The 23,152-nt window shown below is 45.7% G+C and overlaps 1 protein-coding gene and 1 long non-coding RNA gene across 8 annotated transcripts in view; one reads left to right on the top strand and one right to left on the bottom strand.

Annotated features, from left to right (window-relative positions):
• The window catches only part of OPCML (opioid binding protein/cell adhesion molecule like), a 1,243,265-nt gene that overhangs the window by 735,425 nt on the left and 484,688 nt on the right, over positions 1–23,152 (top strand). For 5 of the 7 annotated variants that reach the window (XM_082341076.1, XM_082341075.1, XM_082341080.1 and 2 more), the window contains one exon: positions 6,133–6,217. In XM_082341076.1, coding sequence (XP_082197202.1) covers positions 6,133–6,217 — 85 coding nt within the window. Of the gene's footprint in view, positions 1–4,583; positions 4,884–5,968; positions 6,218–23,152 lie in introns of those variants that run through there. The other 2 variants (XM_082341081.1, XM_082341079.1) reach the window with 2 other exon arrangements.
• LOC309605343 overlaps positions 1–23,152 on the bottom strand; it is a 161,122-nt gene that overhangs the window by 104,438 nt on the left and 33,532 nt on the right. The gene's annotated exons all lie outside the window — the stretch shown is intronic.

Raw genomic sequence — 23,152 nt, 5'->3', positions numbered from 1 at the left:
GGATCCAGAGTTCCCCATAGCCAACCTCATCTAGGCAGCCTCTCCATGGTACAAGGAAACCATATTAATAACCACTTGGATCCTTAGGTGATTCTAGTTCTAAAATTGGCTCTTTAAAATTAGAGAGAGACCTGTTCAGTTTCCCATATTACACACACACACACACACACACACACACACAGAACCTCTGGACAACTTGGAAATTTGCCTGCCCTGCTCTGTACAGCTTATCTGCCTCCAGAGCCACTTCAGAGAAAAAAACCTATGATGGTGGGGGAATTAGGTCTCTTTCTATAGGTAATAAGAAAACATTTAGTGGGTCTTTACGGAGGGCCCAGCAGGGTGCTGACAACTTGTATTTCATTTAACACTCACAAATACTGTACACATTCATTACTATCATTGCCTCTGTTTACAGATGGGGAAACTAAGGATGATCAAAGTTAAGGATATTGTATAAAATCACCCTGAAGTAGGTTTTAGAGGTGGGATTCAGGTGGACTCCAGTGTCCAAGTTCTGGTCTGACCCACTACCCAATAAAACAAGGGCTTTTGATTGAACTACATCATAGCTGGTAAGTTACAGCAGAAACAAGGACTTAAACCTGGGCCCCCTGGGTTCATTAAGGGTGAGTGAGTAGCATTTTTTAAAAACCATACCGATATAATTCACAGCCTCATCCCCAAACAATTTTAGAATCTACTGTCAAAAGCTAAGATACGGCCGAGCAGAGGAAGTATATTAAGAGACAAATTGAAAACAGTGGAATCACTAAACTTCAGAACAGCTTAGGTTCTACAGTTTATACTGATGGGGTTTATTTCTAATTTACAAACAAAGGCAGAGGGGCCTCTAGATCTGGAGGGAGGGTTCCATGGATAACGTCTCCCCGCCACACACACACAGAGCAGAAAGAGAAAGACGTTTATCACCGTTTTCGCTTTAACAGTGCGCCGAGGTGAGCTGCTGGGGCTGTCCTCAGTGCTCTGCCGTGGCTTCAGCCTCCTCCCTCCTGCCGTGCCAGCCCATGGCTCCACTAGACCGTCTCCTACAGCACTCCACTCACTCCTTCGACCTCTGCCTCTCTAAACCTATTTCTTCTGGACTCATCCTCATCACAGGGGATTGTGCCACCCCAAACTCAGCCCCTTCTTTTTCTCAATCCCAACATCCAGACTCTCAGGAAGCCCTGACCACTGTACTTGCACAATACGCCCCTTACCTTTCCCAGTCTCTCCATCACCGTTGTCACCGACATCATTTCTTCCCTCTTCTGCTCCCGACACTCTCCCTGAATCCCACTCTGTGCCCTGGCAACCCCTTCTCTTCATGACAAAGTGATATTTTAAAGCTCATCAAATCAGGTAACCTCCCTGCTTTACGTTTTCTAAAACTACTACATTGCACTGGATCCAACTTGCATATTTCTATTACAAATCGTCCTAAATATCTAGATATCTGTAGGTCTGAATCAGAGCTTTAGTTGGTACGTAGGGCATTTACGTCCTTTCATTTGTAACTTTTTACATGTCACAAGTTGTAATCACTGGAAAGTGGGGATTTTGCTATATAGTCATAATTTATGGTTACTAAGTGCTTCCACTGTGCCGAGTCCTTTGGCAATTATCTCATTAATTGTCACCCTGTATTGATCAAGTTTTGAGGTTTTCTATTCTGTATTTTAAGATGCTTTGACATCTTGGAGGCTTGCAAATTCTGGAGAGACTGTCTCTCCCAGGGCTAGCTAATGTCTAGAGATAGCGAACAACTTGCCTTCAGCATGTCCTTCATATGCAAACCAACCCAGGAAGAGCCCACATCCCTAACCATTTCCTCTACCCAATGGTCACACACCAAGCCAATGTTTCCCCTGCCCTGAGTCACCCCAGGGCCAGGTACTGGACAACTAGAGACCACATCCAGAGTCCAGGCCTGCCACAGTTATTCAAAAAATCCAACCCTAAGTCTGCTCAAGCTTGCCCTCCCCACCTTGCCCATTCCTCCTTCTCCTGGAAACCACCACCAAGTCTCTGGACCTTGCTTTCTCCTTGTCCTTTCTGCTTCCTCTCTCACCCGGGTGCCTCCCCACGTGGCCCTGCATAGCGTGGTGTGCCCCTCCTGTGGGGAACGCCAAGGAATAAACCCTTCTTTCAAGACAGTTTTGTCCATGTCTGCCATCTTACCAGGCCTTACAACATCATCTTGGGGACGTTTCACAAAACCCCAAAACGCTATGAAATAGGTGAGACGGGTATTATTAGATACCAGTCACACAGCCGAAGGATCAAGGACTCAGTATCTGAATGGACAATCCAGCTGCAGAACCAGTACGCTTAGTACTCTAATCCGTCCTCATTTAATTTGTCTTCATATGCATCATCCAATATCCAAAAGAGGTTTAGCCGGGGGTTTCCCTATCATAGTACTCAGTCAAGAATTTCACAGAGATCTCCTGATATAAACTACTTGCTCATTGCTCATTGCAAAGCTCACCCCCTTTTACCTTTCCCATTTCAGTCTGGTTTGGCCTTCCCGTCTCTAAATGGATATACTGGTCCCTAGCCATGCCTTACAGATGAATGAAATCTCCCCCACCAAACTGTAGACAGGCCTAGATTCACACAAAAATCAGACCTCTGTAGTTATTTCTCTGATTCCCTAGCCCTTAAGTTCAGCCCATGTATTCACCCACAAATATTGAACCAGGAAGCCGACTTACAGAAGAGAAAGATGACAGCCCCATTCTCTAGGACTCCGGATACCTTAGAGCTAGGGGGAGTTAGCCCTGCAAAAATAAAAAGTTTATCCTTTTCCCAAGGGCAGGATTTGTTACATGTTATTAAGAATATATAATGCCTCACTTCATCCTATCTCTGCCTCTCTTCTTTTCTTTTTTTTTTTTTTTAAAAGCTTATTTATTTATTTATTCATTTATTGATTGATTGATTGATTGCTGTGTTGGGTCTTCGTTTCTGTGCGAGGGCTTTCTCTAGTTGTGGCAAGTGGGGGCCACTCTTCATCGCGGTGCACGGGCCTCTCACTATCGTGGCCTCTCTCGTTGCGGAGCACAGGCTCCAGACGCGCAGGCTCAGTAATGGTGGCTCACGGGCCTAGTTGCTCCGCGGCATGTGGGATCTTCCCAGACCAGGGCTCGAACCCGTGTCCCCTGCATTGGCAGGCAGATTCTCAACCACTGCGCCACCAGGGAAGCCCCTCTCTTCTTTTCTTGCCCTGCCTGTTCTCCTCCCACTCGGAATCTCATGTTCTTTCCTGCTTTCTTTTCCTCTCCAGTAGCTCTTTCCATCTCAAGTAATCCTTCCTGGGCTGATTCAGCCTCTGGCAACAGCCCATCTGCACCTCCTGAGAAGCACTGGACCCAGCAGGTACGTGAGTCGGCCGTGTCATCTGCGTGCCCGGGAACCAAGCAGCAGGAGCTGCGTGACTTGTAGGGCAGCCTGACCCATCCCCACGGCTCCCACCCTTGGTGCTCAAGAGACAAACTCTGTCATCGAAGAAAATCATAAGCCCAGCCCCAGTTCTCAGCTTTGCACAGATTAAAGCACTAAAAAAGTCTTTCCAGGCTGTTGATAGTGGACAAGAGCATCTCGGAGTTTAGAGGATGATGTACAATGTGTATACAGAAAACCCAGGTACACTCAGGTCTTGAGGAAAGATGTGTGTCATTAAAACTGGTGCGTGATCCCCAAATAAGTTGTCTGGCTGCTCTCTGAGGCCTTGCCTCTCCTCCCAGCGTCATTACCCCTCTCGGCCAGAAGCTCCCTGGAGAGTGTGCTGCTCATGTCTGCATTATTAATGTCTGTATTCTGGGAAGGAGATGCCATGTACTTTCACTCTATTAAAAGTTATAAAACATAGGTGGCATAACTAGTGACAAGTATTCTTTCTTCCTGAGGTACGATGCTCTAATTAAAGACTTAAGACCTAAGATGTATGTGGTTCTCTTTTTACAGGGGCAGGGGATGGGCGGTATTTATTTATATTATAGTATTTATCATAGTATAGTATATAGTGGTACAGTATTTATTTGTGCCCAGCTTTTAAAACTGAGAACAGGTAGCACACTTTTGTGCCCTTCAGCAACGAACACGATTAATGGTATAAGTTTAAAGCTTATTTTGAATTACACTTCATTGCAACAGTTGTTCAGAGCCCAGGCTAATTTTACAAAAGGATTTGAGAACAAATGCAGTAAAGCAAATGCACGTAGCAACTATTAAATTATGATACAAGGGCGGAAGCCACATAATAAGGGGTGGCTTTTGTCGGGGGGAGCAGAAAGCAAGCCTCTTGACAGGCCCAAGGAAAGCCTGAGCTTCTCAGTTCTTAACCAAAAGAAATGCCTCCATACTCCAGACTGACAGGCTGGGCTCTAAGAATGCTTTATCACCAGGTCCCCTCCGGATACGGTGATGGTGCCACTTTATGTTGTGATCATAAAGCCACAGATGGATTTTTATAAGAATCAGTCTTACTACTTTTTAGGATCTCGACGTGTTTTTCCCAGTTTTTGCATTTTTACAATAAGATACTTGGGTAATAAGCGTGGAGTAGGGCAGGGACGATTTTGCTCGTGGCGCAGTAGGAAGTAATTCTGATTTGCCAGCTGGAGAGCGAGAGCGCGCAACTCAAGGGCCAGGAGTATTTCCAAGGTGGGTCACCGGAGGAGAAAGCGCTCCACCTTCTCGCCAAGGCCCCGAGAGCTCTGCCTGGGTTGGGGCTGTAGCTCGGCCACGTGGAGAGGGGGCTGCCGAGCGGTGGACGCGCACACGGGGTCAGAATCCCGGCGTGGGAAACCTAGTTGAGCTCTCCAGGGCGGGGTCTGGCAACTTCTGCCTTGGCATCCGGCATCCGGGGAAGGAAGGTGCGAGTCAGTTTGCAATTTGCTGCGGGGCCCCGAGCTCGCTCTCGTGCCCTCCCCTCCCGCCCACAGGCACGCAGGGAAGCCGCCGAGAGGGGCGCAGCGCTCCCGGGCAGGCGCGGTGTCGGGGGAGAGAGGAGCGGCGGAGGTGGCGGCCCGACCCGCGCGGCTCCCGGCGCGAGTGGGCGGCGCGGCGCGGGTTACGGTGCGCGCCCAGCGCCCGCCGCGTGGCGCGCGGTCCGCCCGCTCGCTCGGCGCCGGCCCCGCGGAGAGCGGCGGTCAGCGATGGAGCTGCTGCCATGACAACCCCGGCGGTCTGGGCCCGCGCGCGTCGGGGCTGCTCCCGGGAGGCCGGCGGCGCGGAGGCCGGGGGCGGCCGCTGAGCGTGGCGTCCGCGCGTCCCCGCGCCCCGCGCCGCGTCCCCGGAGAGGCGGGCGCGGCGTCCGCCAGCTCCCCGTGGGCCCCGAGCCTGCGCCGCCGGCGCTCCGCGGGCCGGGCTGGCCGCCAGTCGCCGCGCGGGCTGCGGCGAGGACGCCAGGCACCCACCGCACAGGAGGATCCTCGGGCTCGGCGGCGGCGGCGGCGGGTCCCCGCGGTGGAACTTTTTACCGCCTTTGCGTTCCAGATTGGAGACTCGGGCTGGTTTCTAAATACAACCGTACATATGTGTGATCTAATAAAACATTCTCTCCTCTCCTTGAAGCGGCAGCTTTTTATGACATCTCCTTTATGTCAGAGACACTTGCCTGGCTTCTTTGGGTTATAAACTTTTGATGCCAGACCTCGGCAGGACGTGCCCAACTGAATGTTAAAGTAGCATCTCGGAGAGAAGCAGAGAAAGAGCAATCCGTGACCTTCATCCCTGCACCTTCCTCCTTCCTCTCCCTTCCCGGCCGCCTCCCTCCTCCCCAGGGGAGCGTCGAGAAAGCTCTTTTTGGATGCAGGAGGGGGCATCTGGTTCTGCCAGGCTGGAAAGCCGAGGCAGGATTTGAGGAAGAACCATTAGAGTCGGGAGAGCCTGGACTCCGCTTCTGCTTCCTCCTCTCTGCTGCTGGCTGGTTCCAGCCCCTTCCTCCCTCCCCACGCGGCTGCCTGAGACCCGCCGGTGTGCGGGGCGGGGGACGAGGACCGAGCGGCTGCCGGAGTTCTGGGAAGTTGTGGCCGTCGAGGATGGGGGTCTGTGGGTACCTGTTCCTGCCCTGGAAGTGCCTCGTGGTCGTGTCTCTCAGGCTGCTGTTCCTTGTACCCACAGGAGTGCCCGTGCGCAGCGGAGATGCCACCTTCCCCAAAGCGATGGACAACGTGACGGTCCGGCAGGGGGAGAGCGCCACCCTCAGGTAGGGAGCTGTACTTCGGCGGGGGCCTGAGCCCCTCGGATGTGACTCCGTGGGAAGGGGCGAGCGAGAGAGAACCGGAGACTGGCGTGGGGGATTGGAGCGTGGGAGAGGGCCTTTTGCAGGCCCAAGAGGTGCCCACTTGGCGTTCTGTGGCAGCTAGCACCCATTCTCCTGGGCAGCTTTGTCATTTGCTGTGGCTCTTCTGGTTCCGGATCTTAGGAGTGAGCCCTGAGTCCATGCTTGGGGCTCCATGTATCTGCGAGGCCATGACGTGGCTAGACTCACTTTTGCCTTGGCCCCGGGATGAGAGCCCTGGCGTTGAAATATACTGGGGGTTTAGCCCGAGATCACTGGTACTCTGGCGGCCCGTCTTACAGCCCGGAAGGTATGGGATGAGGCAGGGTAGTCCGCCCAGCGGGCTGGCTGGTCTCTGTCAGAGCGATACCTGAAATGTCAGGCTCTGGAATCGCTGTTGCTGGGCCGCGTGGCCCTTTGTGAGTTTGCTGAAGAGACAGCCATCCTTGCCAACCCCGTGTGGTGCTCTGGGGGCCCCTATTATCAATTATGAGGGCAGTTTTATCTTTGCAGGCTCAGGCCAGGGAGAGGAAACATGTAGCTTTTATGCAACAACACTCCTGTGTGAAAAGCACAATAGGAAAGCTTTTTGTTTTACCTTAATGAGTTACAGAGCATCACTTACGGGCTCCAGGCAGAGGGGTGGAGCTTCTTGGAATATGAACCTCTGGGGACCAGGCCTGCTGCAGCAGAGACTTTAATAAAAATGCAGCCACGACTTTCCACCACCTCAGCAGATATCATCTTTTATCCCTTTAATGAGGCAGTTCTGGTCCTCAGAGACCGATTCAGGGACATCCCAGCTTAACTCTGCTCACAGTGTACACAGGGTGAATGCATTTGCCCTGTCTGTGACTTTGATGGTTACGGTGGAAATAAAACATCGTGCCCCAGATTCTGCAACCAAGAAGCCTGGCTTCTCCAAGGAATGCATGAGGGTGGGGCTGCCTTCCTGTTCTTCCCTTGACTTCCTTGGTTGAACCCTCTCCATCTGGACAAGCCTCTCCCCGGGCAAGGAAAGAAAGGCCTCCTGCTCTTCCTACCTAAGCCCAGGCATTAGGGTTAATTCTTGCCACTTTGGATGGTCCTCAGTTGAGTCTTCTTTTGAGCTCGAGGACAAGTCCTAGAACTCTGTCTGCTGGTGCATGGGGGCCCCAGGAGGAGAGAGAAAAAAGAGGATGGAGACAGACCTCCTCTCTAGACAGCAGGAGGGAAACCCTCTGGGCATGTGGGCACCCCTCAGCCGGTCCCAGACTAGAGGGAGTGTAACATGCCTACTTCCTTGCCTTAGAGAAATCCTGGGGGTCCATGCCCTGAGAGGCACGTGTGCAGCGGGGCTACGGTGCGTGTTAACTAAGGAAATGTGGGGCAATGGTGGTAGGTGTGAAGGGATTTTGATGCTGCCACGCACCTCTCTTCATCCTCCAAACTATTACCAGGGACAGAGAGTCCCAGCATTGAATGAGGCCTCAGTGCGGAACTTTCCAGAATCCTCTGTCCTCTTCTTGCCTCTGAAAGTTAAACCAGAAACTTAAAAACTGGAGCTTTCTGCTGTTGGGATGCAATAAGATAGTTCCACCAGCAGAGGGCCAGCTTTGAGCTGCCTTTTTTTTATTAGCTGCTGGCCTGTTTTCATGATCTTCAGTTCTAATGTTTAGCAGCTGGGCTTCATAATGGGAATGGGAATAAAAAAGGGAAAGCTGAATAGTTGCTTTTTTGTGCTTTGTGGAGGAAAAAAAAAAAAGCCTTACGTATTTGAGTATAACTGTTATCTGTTACCTGATGGCATGCTTTATTTCTTAAAAAGTAAGCACGTCTTATGTTAATTTTGCCTCTCAACTTCTGTATAATTTGCCCTGAAATAGAGAAATTCAGTGCATTGTTCCCATTTTAATCCTTCTTTATCCTCTTTCTGTTACCTCTCATGTTCTTCTCTTTTATTACGTCTTCCTTTGTTTTTATCGGATATCTCCATTTTATATATTTTTGCACGCTGTTCATTCTCATCTTTCTGTCTTTGCTTTCATCACTTAATGCTTACTATTTCCTGATTTTTAAGGTTCTGGCTTCACTACTATCACAGTGTTTCTTAAAATAACATAAATAGCTCCTGCAGATCTCTGGGGGTCTCCATCTCTCCGCTTCTGTTTTCCGTGCTCCTTTGGTTTCTTGGCTCCACAGCCGTGTGCCGGTCTCAATGAAAACCTTGTTTGTCAGGACTCAGAGGGGGCGTCCGCTGCTTCCCGTCTCTGGAAGTCCATGACCTCAACCCCAGATAGATGTATCATTTTGGGTTGTTTTTTTGCTTCTAAAAATTGTAATTCTTAATTAACGGCGGCCGCTCTTTAGTCTCCTGAAAGGTATACCTTTGGGCATTCAGTGTTTGGGAATTTAGTGTTCTGAATGCATCAAATGCTCAGAAGGCGATGAAAAAACTGAATGATCCCCAGGCTCATCAGCCACAGAAGGTCTTTTCAAATGTGGCTGCCCTGGATCCAGGTATCCCAAGCCTGTTTCTAAATCTTGAATGAAGTCACATAGGAGGCCAGAGACCGACTAGGAGAAGCAAAAGAATCGAGAAAGCTGGGTCCTCCTTTGAAATTCACAGTGAGACGTTGCCCGGCTTAGAGAAGGATGATCTCCTTCCTTGGAGGCATGATTTGTGGTGCTAGGTCTTTGATTGCATTGAGGGATGCTAGGAAGTGAGGTGGCAGAGACAACACTGAAGTTTTGAATGTGGATGAAACTCATTTTATGTAAATGAGGCAATATTATCTTCCTCATAACTACTTCACAGGGCTACTTGAAAAGTAAAAATAATTCCGTGACTCTGGAATTATTTGCCTTCTTGGAAGAGAGATGATATGGAAAATGAAGGTGATATTCACAGTGTCTGAATTATGGCTCCTGTGAATCGGATTTGAATTCATTATTATAAATGGGCCCTCTTGGCCAGAATCATTTCATGACAATTATCTGCTGTTGGGTTAAAAATGTTCTGTGCCTTTCCATTAGATTAGATATGACAAGTATCTAGAAGTCCTGTGTCTGAATCATTGCCCACGTCAGGAAAGGAGCCCAGAATGTTCAGTGTGGTCAGCTGGTGTCTATTAGGCTATTTCAGTTACATGACGATCACCAGATGTGTTTTCTTCCTGGACCTCAATCTTCTCTAAATGGACTTTGGTTCCTCGGTGGGACCACATCATGCGTGTCCACGAGCATTCTGAGGGAGGTGCAGTAGGGTGGAGGTGAGAGTTGTTGCTCTAATTGTTCCACTAAATGGGAAAAGTTTCCACCAGCAACCTGGGTGGGGTTTTTTTTTCTTTTAATTTTTTTTAGTATGGCAGGATAATCAGTTTTGCCGATCCAGGGTTGCTGATCTGGGGTTATGCTTAGGAACTCTCTTCTAAAATACCCTTGCATTTTCATTTGGAATTCTGAGCTAACCCCTTTGGAACCAAGTATTTGAGGGTTAACTACTGCCAAGGAAGAAGCTGAGTAGCAGGATGTTGCCAAAGCCCCTGGGGCGGTCGGGCTCCCAGGGACGGCGTCCTGTCATGTGCCTGCGTGTTTTCTCGTCTTTTGCACTCACCGTCGGCAGCTTTCCTTTTTGTGTAAATTAGAAAATTCAGACTAGCCGCCAGGTTATTCCAAACAAGGCCACAGCATGCGCATTTCAGCATTTAAGTTGCCTAACCTGAATACGGACTTGCATTAGTGCAAAGGCTTCGCTCTCGGCCTGGGAGGATGGAGACACGGACACCGAACCAAGTGCAAGTCCTTGCGGGGCCCCTCCAGCTGCACTGCTAACCTGGGCTGCCCTGGAGTTACCTGAGGTGCTTTTTAGACGTTCCACAGTCAGGATCCCAGACCAATGAAAGCCAAATGTCTGGAGTTGGGCATAGGTGTGGGCATATTAAAGATCTCTTCCACTATTTCTCATGCTAAGAACCACTGCCCCAGAGCCCTTTCCTGACCCAGAGCATCTGAGCAAGGCTGGTCTCCAGTGGCCCTGCCCACACTTACGTGTCCCCTACATGTGTGCGTGGACCTTACCACTCACGGCTGCCGTAGTGCCCGAGAAAGAACACGGGGCTCAGGGGCCTGGATACTCACCTGGGTTTGATTCTTACTCCATCCCTCACTGGCTACATGATTTTGAGCACTTCACTTCCTTAGTGTACACTTGGAAACAGTATCTGCTCCGTCTGTGGCATCTGGGAGATGGAGTGGATGGCATTATTCTGCTGGCTGTAAAGCAAAACACACGTGCAGGTTGTTACAGGAGCTAAAGAGAACCCCAGTGACGACCCGTGATACTCTCCATTCTTTCCAGTTTCCTTTCTCGTCCCCACTCGCCCCGCCCCCGTACGGACCTTTAGAATTCTTGGTCCTTTCCCAGTTCCATTCAGCATCCCGCTTCCTGCTCTGGTCAGGATTCACCCTCATCTGAGTCCCGGTAACCCCTGCTGTAGATCTTTGTTCTGACGAGTACACACTGGACTTGTGACCTACGAGTGGGCGTGGCTGGGCTGTGAGAGTCGGGGGTCAGCGGCCACGTCCTAGGCGTTGGGTGCAGACATCGTCATGCCTACTGAGGATTCAAGTAATAAGTCTTGGCTGAACGCTCTAATCCATCAAAAAGGGGCTCAGTCTCTTATAATGGAGTTACCGCTGCAGTGATGAAGTGCTTACAGCTACAGGGTTTCATTTTCTTCAAAATATGGTGGCGAGCATTCAGGCAGGTGGTCGGTTAGAGCCCTTGGAGGCCTGAGGGCCTTGAATTCTGCGGAAATCACTTGTCACGGGGAACAGTTGGGTCCGCCAGCGGTCCGCATCTGATCTGAAACCATGCAGAAGGTTTCACCATCCCTGAGGGCAAGGCAGGAGTGGCGCGGCAGAGCCAAGGGTGTCTTCTTAGCAGCAGCGGAGTAATGGACTTGGAAGGGAGGGCATTCCTGCGGAGACCTGCCTTCTGTAGACGAGAGGAGACACAGAGCAGGGACGGAGTGGGGCAGACCAGGAGGTGGGCGTGTCCCGCATTGGGAACAGCGGGGGTCAGCAGGCCTGACTGGCTGGGCTGACACTGTCAAGTCAATGATTGGTAGGCATGTGTTTGCCTCGCCAGCACACGTGCCACACGCCACGTGCCAGAGCCAGGGATGGGAGGAGGAGTTTTAAAGCAGTCAGGATACATGCTCAGTGGCTTTCTGCATTGCTCTAGACCAGCGGTCCCCAACCTTTTTGGCACCAGGGACCAGTTTCGTGGAAGACAATTATTCCGCAGACTGGGGTGGGGGAGGGATGGTTTCGGGATGATTCCAGCACATTACATGTATTGTGCACTTTATCTCTATCATTATTACATTGTAATATATAATGAGATAATGATACAACTCGCCGTACATACTGCTGACAGGAGGCAGAGCTCAGGCAGTAATGCAAGCGATGGGGAGCGGCTGTAGATACAGATGAAGTTTCCCTCGCTCGCCCGCTGCTCACCTCCTGCCGCGCGGCCCGGTTCCTAACGGGCCATGGACCGGTACCTGTCTGTGGTCTGGGGGTTGGGGACCCCTGCTCTAGACAGCTTAACGGCTCTTATGTAAGCCCTCTTGTTCATTTTTTGGCCTTTAAGCAAATTTGGCCCTTGGGTTGAGTTTAGTCCTGTCATTCTAAAAAGGGGCCGTGCCCTTGGTCTTCCTACTGTGCTCACTGTACAGCTGCCTCTGGCAGCGTGTGTGTGTGTGGGGGATTGGAATGAGCAGGGCTGAGCAGCGTGTGTCCAGCGGTGAGATGCAGCGGACAGGAGGGGCCACCTCGGTCCCACCTGACCTTCCGAAGGGAGGACTTTTAACGTTATTATTAATGGGAAGCGTCTTCACGGTCCTGAGGTGAGAAGAGGGAATTATGGAGTGACACGCTTAGGGCTGGCAGAAATGTGCGTTGTCTGATAAGTTAGGAACTAAGTGTTAAGCTTTCTTGATTTTTTTTTTTTTTTCAATCTGCTCAAGACAGCCTCAGACTATTTCAGGTTCATTCATGTATTTATTATTTTCCCTGCAGGAAGATGCTTTCGCTGATGTTGGGTCCAGATGAGTTGGGGAGGAAGGTGGCATGGCTGTGGGGGGAGGCTGCCTGCTACATCCCTCCCCACCCCCCAGCAATGACACCCTCCTGGAACTTCTGGTACCACCTGGTGCATCCTTTTTAAGGTGTGAAAACTGAAGTTGTGATGTTTCTGCAGCTCAGCATTTACCCTGCCTCCGTCTGTGTGCCATTTCCTTGGTAGAGAAGGTTAGAGAAAGGAGCTGTTTGAGCCTGGTGCCACTTTTCCTACAGGATCACACCACAGACCCTTCAGTAAAATCTGTGGGGCAGCGGGATTGGGGCGGAGGTTTAAACACAAACTCTATTATCCGTGATTGACTATGTGTCAGGTGCCAGGGCAGTTACTTATTGTTTCATGTAATTTTCAGAATGTTATGATCCTGTCAGGGAGGAAGACATTTTCTTCTACCTTTCTAGGGTTTTCTGGCTGGTCTAAGAATTAAATTTAAATGAGACAGATGAACAGGATAAAATCAAACAAAAGTATAATAACGTATATATGGAAGAGACCCAGGAGAATTGAATAACTCAACAAAATGGCCAAAACCCTCACCCTAAATACCATCTTCAGCTGAAGAGAAAAGAGGGTGTTGGGGGTAGAGGTTTGGGACTTCTAAGTGGAGGAAGGCACTTCACGTGGAGACGGAAAAGCAAATGTTTGGTAAATAAATGTTTGCTGGGCCAGGCAGAGATTGACACAGAATGGGCTCTGATTTCTGGGAGTTTCCCCACCACACCTGGCAGACATCTATTGTGATGCTCTATTCCTGTAACAGGCCCTCTATCTATAGATTCTTCAGGCAGTTTGGCAGAATGGCAGTTTCTTCCTGACTCTTTTGGGCCTTGACTGTTTTCAACTTGACATAATCCACATGCCAGAAACATTGTGGGGTGGCGAATTTTGTTCCTGTTTGATCCCCAATTTATAGACTAGGAGAATGAGGTTTAGAAAGTTAAGACGCTTGCCTTTTGGTCACACGGTCTTTATGTGTCAGAGTCTGCATTTGTTCTTAGAATACCTGTTTTTCTTCTTCTGAGTTTTATAGTACCCCCTCCCAGATAGAGAGAACAGAGAAAGTTTCCATGAGCTGCAAGCAGAAAAAACAAACGCCCCCTTCTCTGTTCCTGGGACCTGTATTTGAGCAGAGGTCAGGAAGTCCGCATTGGGTTGAGGGCTGTAGCTGTCTGCTGTCCTGCCCTGAGCAGTGCTTCACTCCCCTCACCTGCACGCCAGCAAATGCTGCTCTGTCTCCTGGGGCCAGAAATCATGCACCTGCGAACCTCGAACAAGGTGAAGCCTCAGGAGGGTCCCGCCCACCGTGTGTGCTGTTGGAAGATCATAGTGCCCCTAGCTTTGACCCTGTCCTAAATGCTGCGCCCTCCGGGTGTGTACGTGACCTCTCACAGCACGTGCAGTATCTCCAAGGACCCTGCAGACAAGACAAAGCCAGCAGGTAAATGATGACAAGGACACCAGTGCCAGAACGTTTCTCCGAGAACTGTGAGGAATCGAGTGATCCGCGTGGAAGGATGGAAAGATGAGAAGCCATATGTTTTTAAATCCTAAAATGCAAGTCGTTTCGTAATCCCCTCTCCCCACCTTTATGCTCATATTTTAGTTTAAACTGTCAAGCGTGTGGCAACAGCGGGCACAGACCCCCTTGCTCACCTTGCGGTTGACGCATACTCTACAGGAAGCTGCCTGACCCCTTGTGGCTTCCTCTTCCCTGGAGATGGTACATTTTGCTTAAATCAAAGATATGCTGAAGGACTTGACCTGGCTTCCGTAAGAGTGCTGATCAATACAATGTTTAAAACTTAGTTTTGAATGTTAAACATTTCCACTGGGTCTGAAGATTTATGGCATCTCGATTAATCAAGTTTCCATTGCATAATAGAAATACAGCATGTGTTAAGTGGTTGTTAAGTTTTCTGGCTAGCCTACAGAAGATAATTTAACTCATAATTACCCAAAATGCTATAGACCAGCAATGAAGAATAATAGAAAACAATGTTGTTGTAGAAGTAATTACGCAAAAGAGGGAAAAAAAACGAATACTATAATTTTCTGTTTATCGCGAATGCCGGTGCTAAAGAAAAGTAGGCATAATTACAGGAAGATAATATGGAAACATTTTCCCAAAGACATTTCTGAGTACTTTCAAAAGTTTTGGAGTTTGTATTATTGTTTCTGTTGTTGCCAAATTTAATTTTAAGATGCAGAGCTTCCCTTTTATTTGATTCAAGTGTTCATTTGCCTCCTCGCTAATGATTCGGGATAGTTTAATAAGTATTAATAAAGCAAGGAAGACATATCAAGGAAACGAAAGACAAAAATGGAAAGAAAAGAGGAGAGACTTTCCCAAGGCATCAGGAAGAGTTGAAGGAAGACAAAGGCTCTGCACAAGTGAGGACAAAGTAGCCTAAGGTGGCGTTCCTGACTCCAAGGTAGAGGAAGGAGAGGGGGAAGGAAGTGGCCGTGTCCCACCCGCCAGGCTCTGCTGTGCAAGTGTCTCCACCCCTGACTGTCTGGATCACGGGACCACACACACACAGGCTTGCAGCGTCCATCCTAAGGCCAGGCACAAGCAGTTTAGGGCTCAGGTTCTCTCTTGCTGCTGGAACTGGGCTCTTTCTGACCCTTGGTTCCCACCTTCCCTGCAGCTGGAGACCCCCTTCTTGTCACTGAGCCCTGGTCCATGTCCTGCTCCTCTGTGTTGCCCCTACCCCAGGCCCTGGGTGATCAGGAGTCCCACCTTGTTCTGTAAGAGCCTCTCCTCCAAGAGCCCAGCTCCACGCTTCACCCCACTCCTCTCGGCCTCCAGGTTCAGGGACTTCCCAGAGCTTACTCTTTGCCTGCCCACCAGAATGTCCCTTTAGGAGACCACCTCATGTGCAGGCGGCAGGTGAGGGCTCAGCCAAATCACACTTGCTCTTCTGCTGGTAAACCATTTATTCTTCGTCATTAGGTATATGGGTTGCCCTATCAGATATCGTCCACTTTGACTGGGATTGGTTACAACTGATGCCATCACAGCGTAGGGATTCTTGCTTGCTGTTTGGAACTCACCGTGATGGATTAAAAAAAAAAGCCAGCATGTGTTTCACAAGGAAATGTGTCAGTCAGGTGTGTTATGGGAGAGGCCATGCTCACGTTCACATACGTGACCGTAAGGCACCTGTGTAGGAGGAGGGAATAATGGGATTCATATTTGTGCTGTCCTGCGCTTTCTAGGCCATCCCTAAAAATACCCCTCTCCCTGCTGTTGTTTGTACTGCTTGCATGACTTTTGTTAAATGTATTAATACCCTCTCTCCATCTTCGTGTCCCAGCGTCCAGTACAACACCTAACACGTGGTGGGCGCTCCAAATTTGTTGAAAAGATGGATGTGTGTCCTTTATCTCTATCTCTCTGTGTGTCCCCCTCTTTCTCTCTCACACACACAAACACACACATACACATGCACACACACCCCTGCTTCTTCTAATGAAGATAATCTCATTTTTAAGAACATCCATTTTTAAGCAATTGGGAAGTCACTGACATTACAGCCAGAGATTCTGGCATTTGAGTCCTAGTTGAGATAATGATCTCTCCCTAGATAGTTGGTATTTAACTTGTCCTGTCTCCTCCTGCTTATTACAATTGCAGTATTTGTGAATTTCACACTATTCTTAAGGCCACTGTCAGGAGATGCTGAGCAGTTACAAGGGAGGTATACCAGCCTCCTCCCTTTTTATTAAGGTTACAAAATAGAGGATGGCATATTCTGGAAGTACATCTGCAAACTCTAGGGAATGGAAACAAATCAATGAGAGCAGTCTTCTAAAATTGCAGAGGGCATCTCAGGATGAAGGGATTTGTGGACTCATTTCCTTGGCCATGTGAAATGTGGTGGTTTCTGTGATGAGCCCTCACTGTGAGGTCCTTGAATACATCTTGGAAGCATGTATCATGCTGTACGTGTGCGGTGGAAACAGTTTACAGGATCCTCTTGATTATATGCTTAGTTTACAATTGGCTATTCAATGGATGCTTAGTGAAATGTAGGATGAAGTATAACCCCTGTCAAGGGGTTAAGACACAGACTTTGCAGTCAAGAAGAGTCTGTTCAAATCCCAGCTCTGGTACTTACTGGCTGAACGTGGTCAGACAAGTGACCAAGTTTCTCTAAGCCTCAATTTCCTGATTTAAAAAAAAAGGGTTGGGACGCTATATGCTCACTTCGCTGGGTTGTTGGGGAGGAATACATGGCATCAAGTTTGTAAGAGCTTAAAGTCCGATGTAGCAGGTTCATGATAAACATTAGCATGAATGTTTTAAAAAATGTAAGTTACTGAATTCACAATTTAAACAACCAGCTTTTATTGACTTCTCTATGCCAAGCCCTGTTCTAGGTGGCGTGGAAATTATAAAGTTGAATCAACCCCAGAGTCTCCTCTTTAAACACTCACATCTAGCGAATATATTAGCAGAATAAAGGGCCCATAGATCAGGAAGTGGGGGAGAAAGGAGAGAGAGGGAGAAGAGGGAGGAGGGGAGGAGGGAATTTACATAGAATGCACTATATTCTGTGTCCACTTAGACAGACTTGGGCATTCACATTCAACCATGTAACCACCACTCTAAAAGGTATAGAATATTTTTTATCACCCTCAAAGAGTTCCTCTCTGCCCTCTCTTTTTTTGTGGTCAAATGTGCATGACATGAAATTTACCATCTTAACCACTTTTAAGTATACAGTTCTGTGCCATTAAATACATTCACGTTACGTGCAGCAGCCGTCCGTCTCCAGACCCTTTTTCATTTTTCTAAACTGAAACTCTGTTCCCATTAAACACCAACACCCCATTCTCCCCCTCCCCATTGCCTCTGGCAGCCACCATTCTACTTTCTGTCTCTATGAATTTGACTGCACTGGAGACCTCATGTACGTGGGATCATACAGTATTTGTCCTTTCATGGCTGCCCTATTTCACTTAGCTTAATGTCTTCAAGGTTCATCAGTGTAGCACGTGTCAGGATTTCCTTCCTTCTTAAGGCTGAAACATATTCCACTGTAAGTTTATACCACCATTTATTCATTTATTTGTCAATGGACGCTTGGGTTGCTACTATGAATAATGCTGCTATGAACATGGATGTACAAATATCTGTTCAAGTCCCTGCTTTCAATTCTTTTGGTATATTCCCAGAAATGGGATTTTATATACCTAGAAATGGATCATGTGGTAATTCTGTATAATTTTGAGGAACCACCATACCACTTTCCATAGTGGCTGCACCATTTTACATCCCCTTCAGCAATGCATAAGGGTTCCAATTTTTCTACATCCTTGCCAACACTTGTTATTTTCAATTTTTTTTATAATAGCCATATTAATGGATGTGAAGTGTTTTATCTCATTGTGGTTTTGATTTGCATTTTCCTAATGATTAGTGATGTGCTTTAATGCCCGTTTATGTATGTTCTTTAGAGAAATGTCTATTCAATTGATTGTCCATATTTAATCAGGTTGTTAGTCTTTTGTGTTGTTGTTGTTGAGTTATAAGAATTCTTGATATATTCTGAATATTAATATTTTATTAGATATGATAGCTTTTCCCCTATTTTTTCTTTGAAGAGTTTTATGTTTTAACCCTTACATTTAGATCTTTGTTCCTTTTTTTTTTCTTTTAAGGTTTATTTATTGATTGATTGATTGCTATGTTGGGTCTTCGTTTCTGTGCTAGGGCTTTCTCTAGTTGGGGCAAGTGGGGGCCACTCTTCATCGCGGTGCGCGGGCCTCTCACTATTGTGGCCTCTCTTGTTGCAGAGCACAGGCTCCAGATGCACAGGCTCAGTAGTTGTGGCTCACAGGCCTAGTTGCTCCGCGGCATATGGGATCTTCCCAGACCAGGGCTCGAACCTGTGTCCCCTGCATTAGCAGGCAGATTCTCAACCACTGCGCCACCAGGGAGGCCCCTTTGTTCCTTTTTGAGTTAGTTTTTGTATATGGTGTAAGGAAAGAGTCCAAGTTAATTTTATAGCATGTGGATATGCAGTTTTCCCAGCACCATTTGTTGAAAAGATTATCTTTTCCTCATTAGGCTTCTCACTCCTTTTGAAATTCTTTTGAACATATATACCTGGTTTATTTCTGTGATCTCTATTCTATTCCATTGGTCTATGTCTGTCTTTATGCCAGGACCATACTGGTTTGATTATTGCAGCTTTATAGTAGGTTTTGAAATCAGGAGTGTGAGACTTTTTATTTTTCAAGATTGTTTTAGCTATTTGGGATCCCTTGAGATTTCATATGCATTTTAGGATGAATTTTTCTATTTCTGCCAAAAAAAATCACTGCAGTGTTAATAAGGATTGCACTGAAGGTGTGGATAGCTTAAAGTAATATTGACAGCTTAATAATGTTAAGTCTTTCAGTCCATCAACATGGCATGTCTTTCCATTAATTTTTGTCTTTAATTTCTTTCAGAAACATTTTGTAGTTTCCAGTGTACAAGTCTTTCACCTTGTTTAAGTTTATTCCTAGTATTTTTAATGTTATTATAAATTGAATTGCCTCTTAATTTCCTTTTTGGATTGTTCATTGCCAGTGCATAGAAATACAACTGATTTTTATGTGTTGATTTTTTATTCTATAATTTTGCTGAATTCATTTATTAGTTCTAACAATTTCTTGTGGAATCTTTAGGATTTCTTGAATTTAAGATTATGTCATATGCAAACAGAGATGATTTTACTTCTTCCTTTCCAATTTGGATACCTTTTAGATGTTTTTTTTGCCTAATTACCCTGGCTAGGACTTCTAGTACTGTATAAATAGAAGTGATGAAAGCAGGCATCCTTGCCTTGTTCCAGACATTAGAAAGAAATATTTAGTTTTTCAACATTGAGTATGATATTAGATACGGGTATTTCATATATGGCCTTTATTACAGTGATGTAGTTTGCTTCTATTCCTAGTTTATTGAGTTTTTATCACAAAAGGGTGTTGAATTTTGTCAAATGCTTTTTCTCCATCAATTAACTAATTTTTTAAAAAAATTTCATCCTGCTAATATGGTATATTCATTGATTGATTTTTATGTATTCAACCATCCTTGTATTCCAGTAATACATTCCACTTGTTTATGCTATATAATCTTTTAATATCGTGTTGAATTCAGTTTGTTAGTACAATTGACTCTTAAACAACGCAGGTTTGAACGCACAAGTCTACTTATATGTGGATTTTTTTTAATAGTAAATGCTACAGTTACGACATGATTTTTTGTGGGTGGTTGAATCCACAGATGCAAAACCGCAGGTACAGAGGAATCAAACCTTACATGTGGAGGGCTGACTATAAATTATATGCAGATTTTCAGCTTCACAGAGGGTCAGCACCCTTAACCCCCTGTTGTTCAAGAGTCAACTGTATATCCTTGAGGGTTGTTGCCTCAATGGTCCTAAGGGCTATTGTGTGTAGTTTCCTTTTCTTGTGGTGTCTTTCTCTGGCTTTGGTATTAGGATAATGCCGGCTTCATAGAATGAGTTTAGAAGTGTTCCCAGCTCTCCAATTTTTTTGAAAGGGTTTGAGGATGACTGTTGTTAATTCTTTAAATGCTTGGTAGAATTCATTAGTGAAGCCAGCTGCTCTTGGGCTTTTCATTGTTGGAAGATTTTTGATTACTGATTCAATCTCCTTACTAGTAATATATCTGTTTCAGATTTGCTGTTTCTTCATGATTTAGTTTAAATAGGTTGTGTTTTTCTAGGAATTTATCTCTTTTACCTTGATTATCCAATTTACTTACATACTATTGTTCATAGTACTCTCTTATAATCTTTTCAATTTCTGTAGGTCCCTTCTTTCATTTTTATTTTGAGTCTTCTTTCTTTTTTCTTTTTCGTTTGTTCTTAGTAAACCTAGCTAAAGGTTTGTTAATTTTATTAATTTGTTCTAAACACTAACTTTTGCTTTTGTTGATTTTATTTTTTTCTATTTTCAATATCATTGATCTCTGCTCTAATCTTTATTATTTTCTTCCTCCTGTTGATTTTGTGTCTGGTTTCAATAGAGGTCCAGGCTACTGCTGCCCCAAACTGTACTACGCTGCAGGTGGGTGGAGTAAAAATACCATGAAATTTATTGTCATTTTAAATGATGCTTTTTTTTCTTTTGGATTGGGCATTTGCTCAGGTTCTGTGATCTTTGATTGATTTACAGAGCCCCTGTAAAGTTATTATTTTCAGTTTCTAGTTGTTTGTTAAGTGTTTCTGTGGGTAAACAAAGGCTTTGAGCTTCCTAGGCTGTCATCTTGCTGACATTTCTGCTCTGCCCTCTTGAAGTCAAGCCTCCAGCCCTAGGCAGACATCTGTCTCCTTTCTGACACCATAGATTAGTTTTGTTTGTTCTATAATTTCATATAAATGGAATAATACCTTATTGCAGAGTACTTCTTTATATATGACTTTTTTTTCTTCAGGATAATGTATTTGAGATATATGCATGTCATTTCTTGTAGTTCATTCCTTTTGATTGCTCTGTAGTATTCCATTTTATGGATATACCACAGTTTCTTTTCCCATTTATTTGTTGATGGATATTAAGATAGTTTCTCGTTTAATGAATATTTGAGTATAATTCTTGATAAGGAAATGTATTTTCATTTTTTTAGGAAATACCTAGGAATAGAACTATTGAGTCACATGATATGTGTAGGTTTAACTTTAATGAAACAGCCAGACCATTTTCCAGCATTATCATACCAATTTACATCCCTACCAATGATGTCTCAGAGCTCCAGCTGCTCCACAGTCCCAACATTTGTCTTTGTAGGTCTTTTTAGTTTTTTGTTTTGTTTTTGTTTTTGTTTTTGCCATTTTAGTGTGTATATGAAGTAGTGTATATTGTGAAATTTTAATTTGCATTTCTGTGGGGATTAATTAACATTCAGCATCTTTCCATTTTTTAAATTTTTTTTTTTTTTTTACATTAGCCAGTTATATATCTTCCCTCAGACCATGGGTGATTGATGTGTTTATCCATCCCTTTATTCAACAACTGTTTATTGGACACTATATGCCATGTGCTATTTTCCTGGGAGTGATATAGAAGCAGGTTTACAGTGGTGAGCAAAAGAGTCCAAGCCTCTGACATCATAGAGCTTACATTTCAAGGCAGAAAGACAAATATCAAACATGATAAGCATGTTAAGATAGGATATAACGTTATATCATGATGTGTGCTTTGAAGAATGATAAAGTAAATAAATGAATCCAGACGGACAGGTGGCTCTGTTTCTCCTTACTGTGGTTGAGAACTGCTTGTATGATGAAGTGGCATTTGAGCAGAAAACTGATTACAAAGTGCAGGAGTGATCCAGGCAAATGTCTGGGGGAAGAGTTCCAGGGAAAGGGAACAGTGAGGGCAGAGGGCAAGCATGTGCTTGACACATCCCAGGAACAGTAAGGAGGGGCTGCAGCAGAGAAAGCAAGAGAATGGGAGTAAAGGACAAGAGAGTCATGGATTGAGATTCAGGTTTCTGGTCCAACACATAAGGAGCTTGGAATATCAGTCTCCTCCCAGAAGAAAAGCTGAACAAACTGAAAATCAACAGTGCTTCTTCCATCCATCAGAGAATTGAGACCACAAGCTAAACCACCAGCCTGAAAACTGGAGGCAGGTGAATACAAAGAATCACAGTTTATTGTGAGCACAAACCACAGCCATCATCAGACTCTGCTGGCAACATTTAAATGGAAATTGATCCCTAGAGATGGAGTGTGGACTAACTTGATAAATAAGTCCAGATGGCCGAGCCTTGGGGGTTGGGGGGCTCACGCTTCTGTGTTTCACGTTCAGGAGCCCTAGCAGATTCTCAGGGTGAAAATATGAGAACTGGCAGGAGGAGGTAACCATTCTAAGATATACCAGAGCATTCTCCTCTGTTTAACAGAAGGCTGCCCTCAAGGAAAGTATTTCACCAGAGTCAAACCATGGTGGGTTTTGCTGGAGCCTGAACTACTGGGGCAAGTGAAATGCCCAGCTCCAGCCTCCTTTAGCTGAAAGGCATGAAACACAGTTTGAAGAGAAACTGAGAATCAGAATCAGACTCAGATATGGCAGGAATCTGGAATTATCAGACCAGAAATTTAAAATAACTATGATTCATATGCTAAGAGCTTTAATGGATAAAAGGGACAACATGCCAGAACAGATGGGTAATGTAAGCATAGAAATGGAAATTCTAAGAGAAAATACAAAAAGAAATGCTACAAAAATTGTTACAGAAATGAAGAATGACTTTGATGTGTTCATTAGTAGACTGGACACAGCTGAGAAGAGAATCAGTGAGCTTGATGATATGTCAATGCAAACTTCCCAAACTGAAAAGGCAAAGAGAAAAAAGGCTGGGAAAAGAGAAGAACAGAATATTCAAGAACTATGGGAAAATTATAAAGGTATAATGCACATGTAATGGGAATTACCAGAAGGAAAAGAGAGAAAGGAAGAAAAAAAACCAATTGAAACAATAATGACAGAAATTCTCAACATTGTCAGGCACCAAACCACAGATCCAGAAGGCTCACAGATTCCCAAGAAGGATAAATACCCGAGTGACTACACCTAGGCATGTGATATTCAAATGAGGAAATCCAAAGGCAAAGATCGTTGAAAGAAGCTGGGGTGGGTTGGGAGAGAGGAACGAGGATAAGAATTATACAGACTTCAGATATCATGCAAGCAAGAAGACAGTG

The sequence above is a fragment of the Balaenoptera borealis genome, assembly GCF_965194805.1.
Source record: "Balaenoptera borealis genome assembly, chromosome: 11".
NCBI lineage: Eukaryota > Metazoa > Chordata > Mammalia > Artiodactyla > Balaenopteridae > Balaenoptera > Balaenoptera borealis.
Note: the sequence above shows the minus strand (reverse complement) of the source record. Positions and strands in the feature narration are given on the sequence as shown.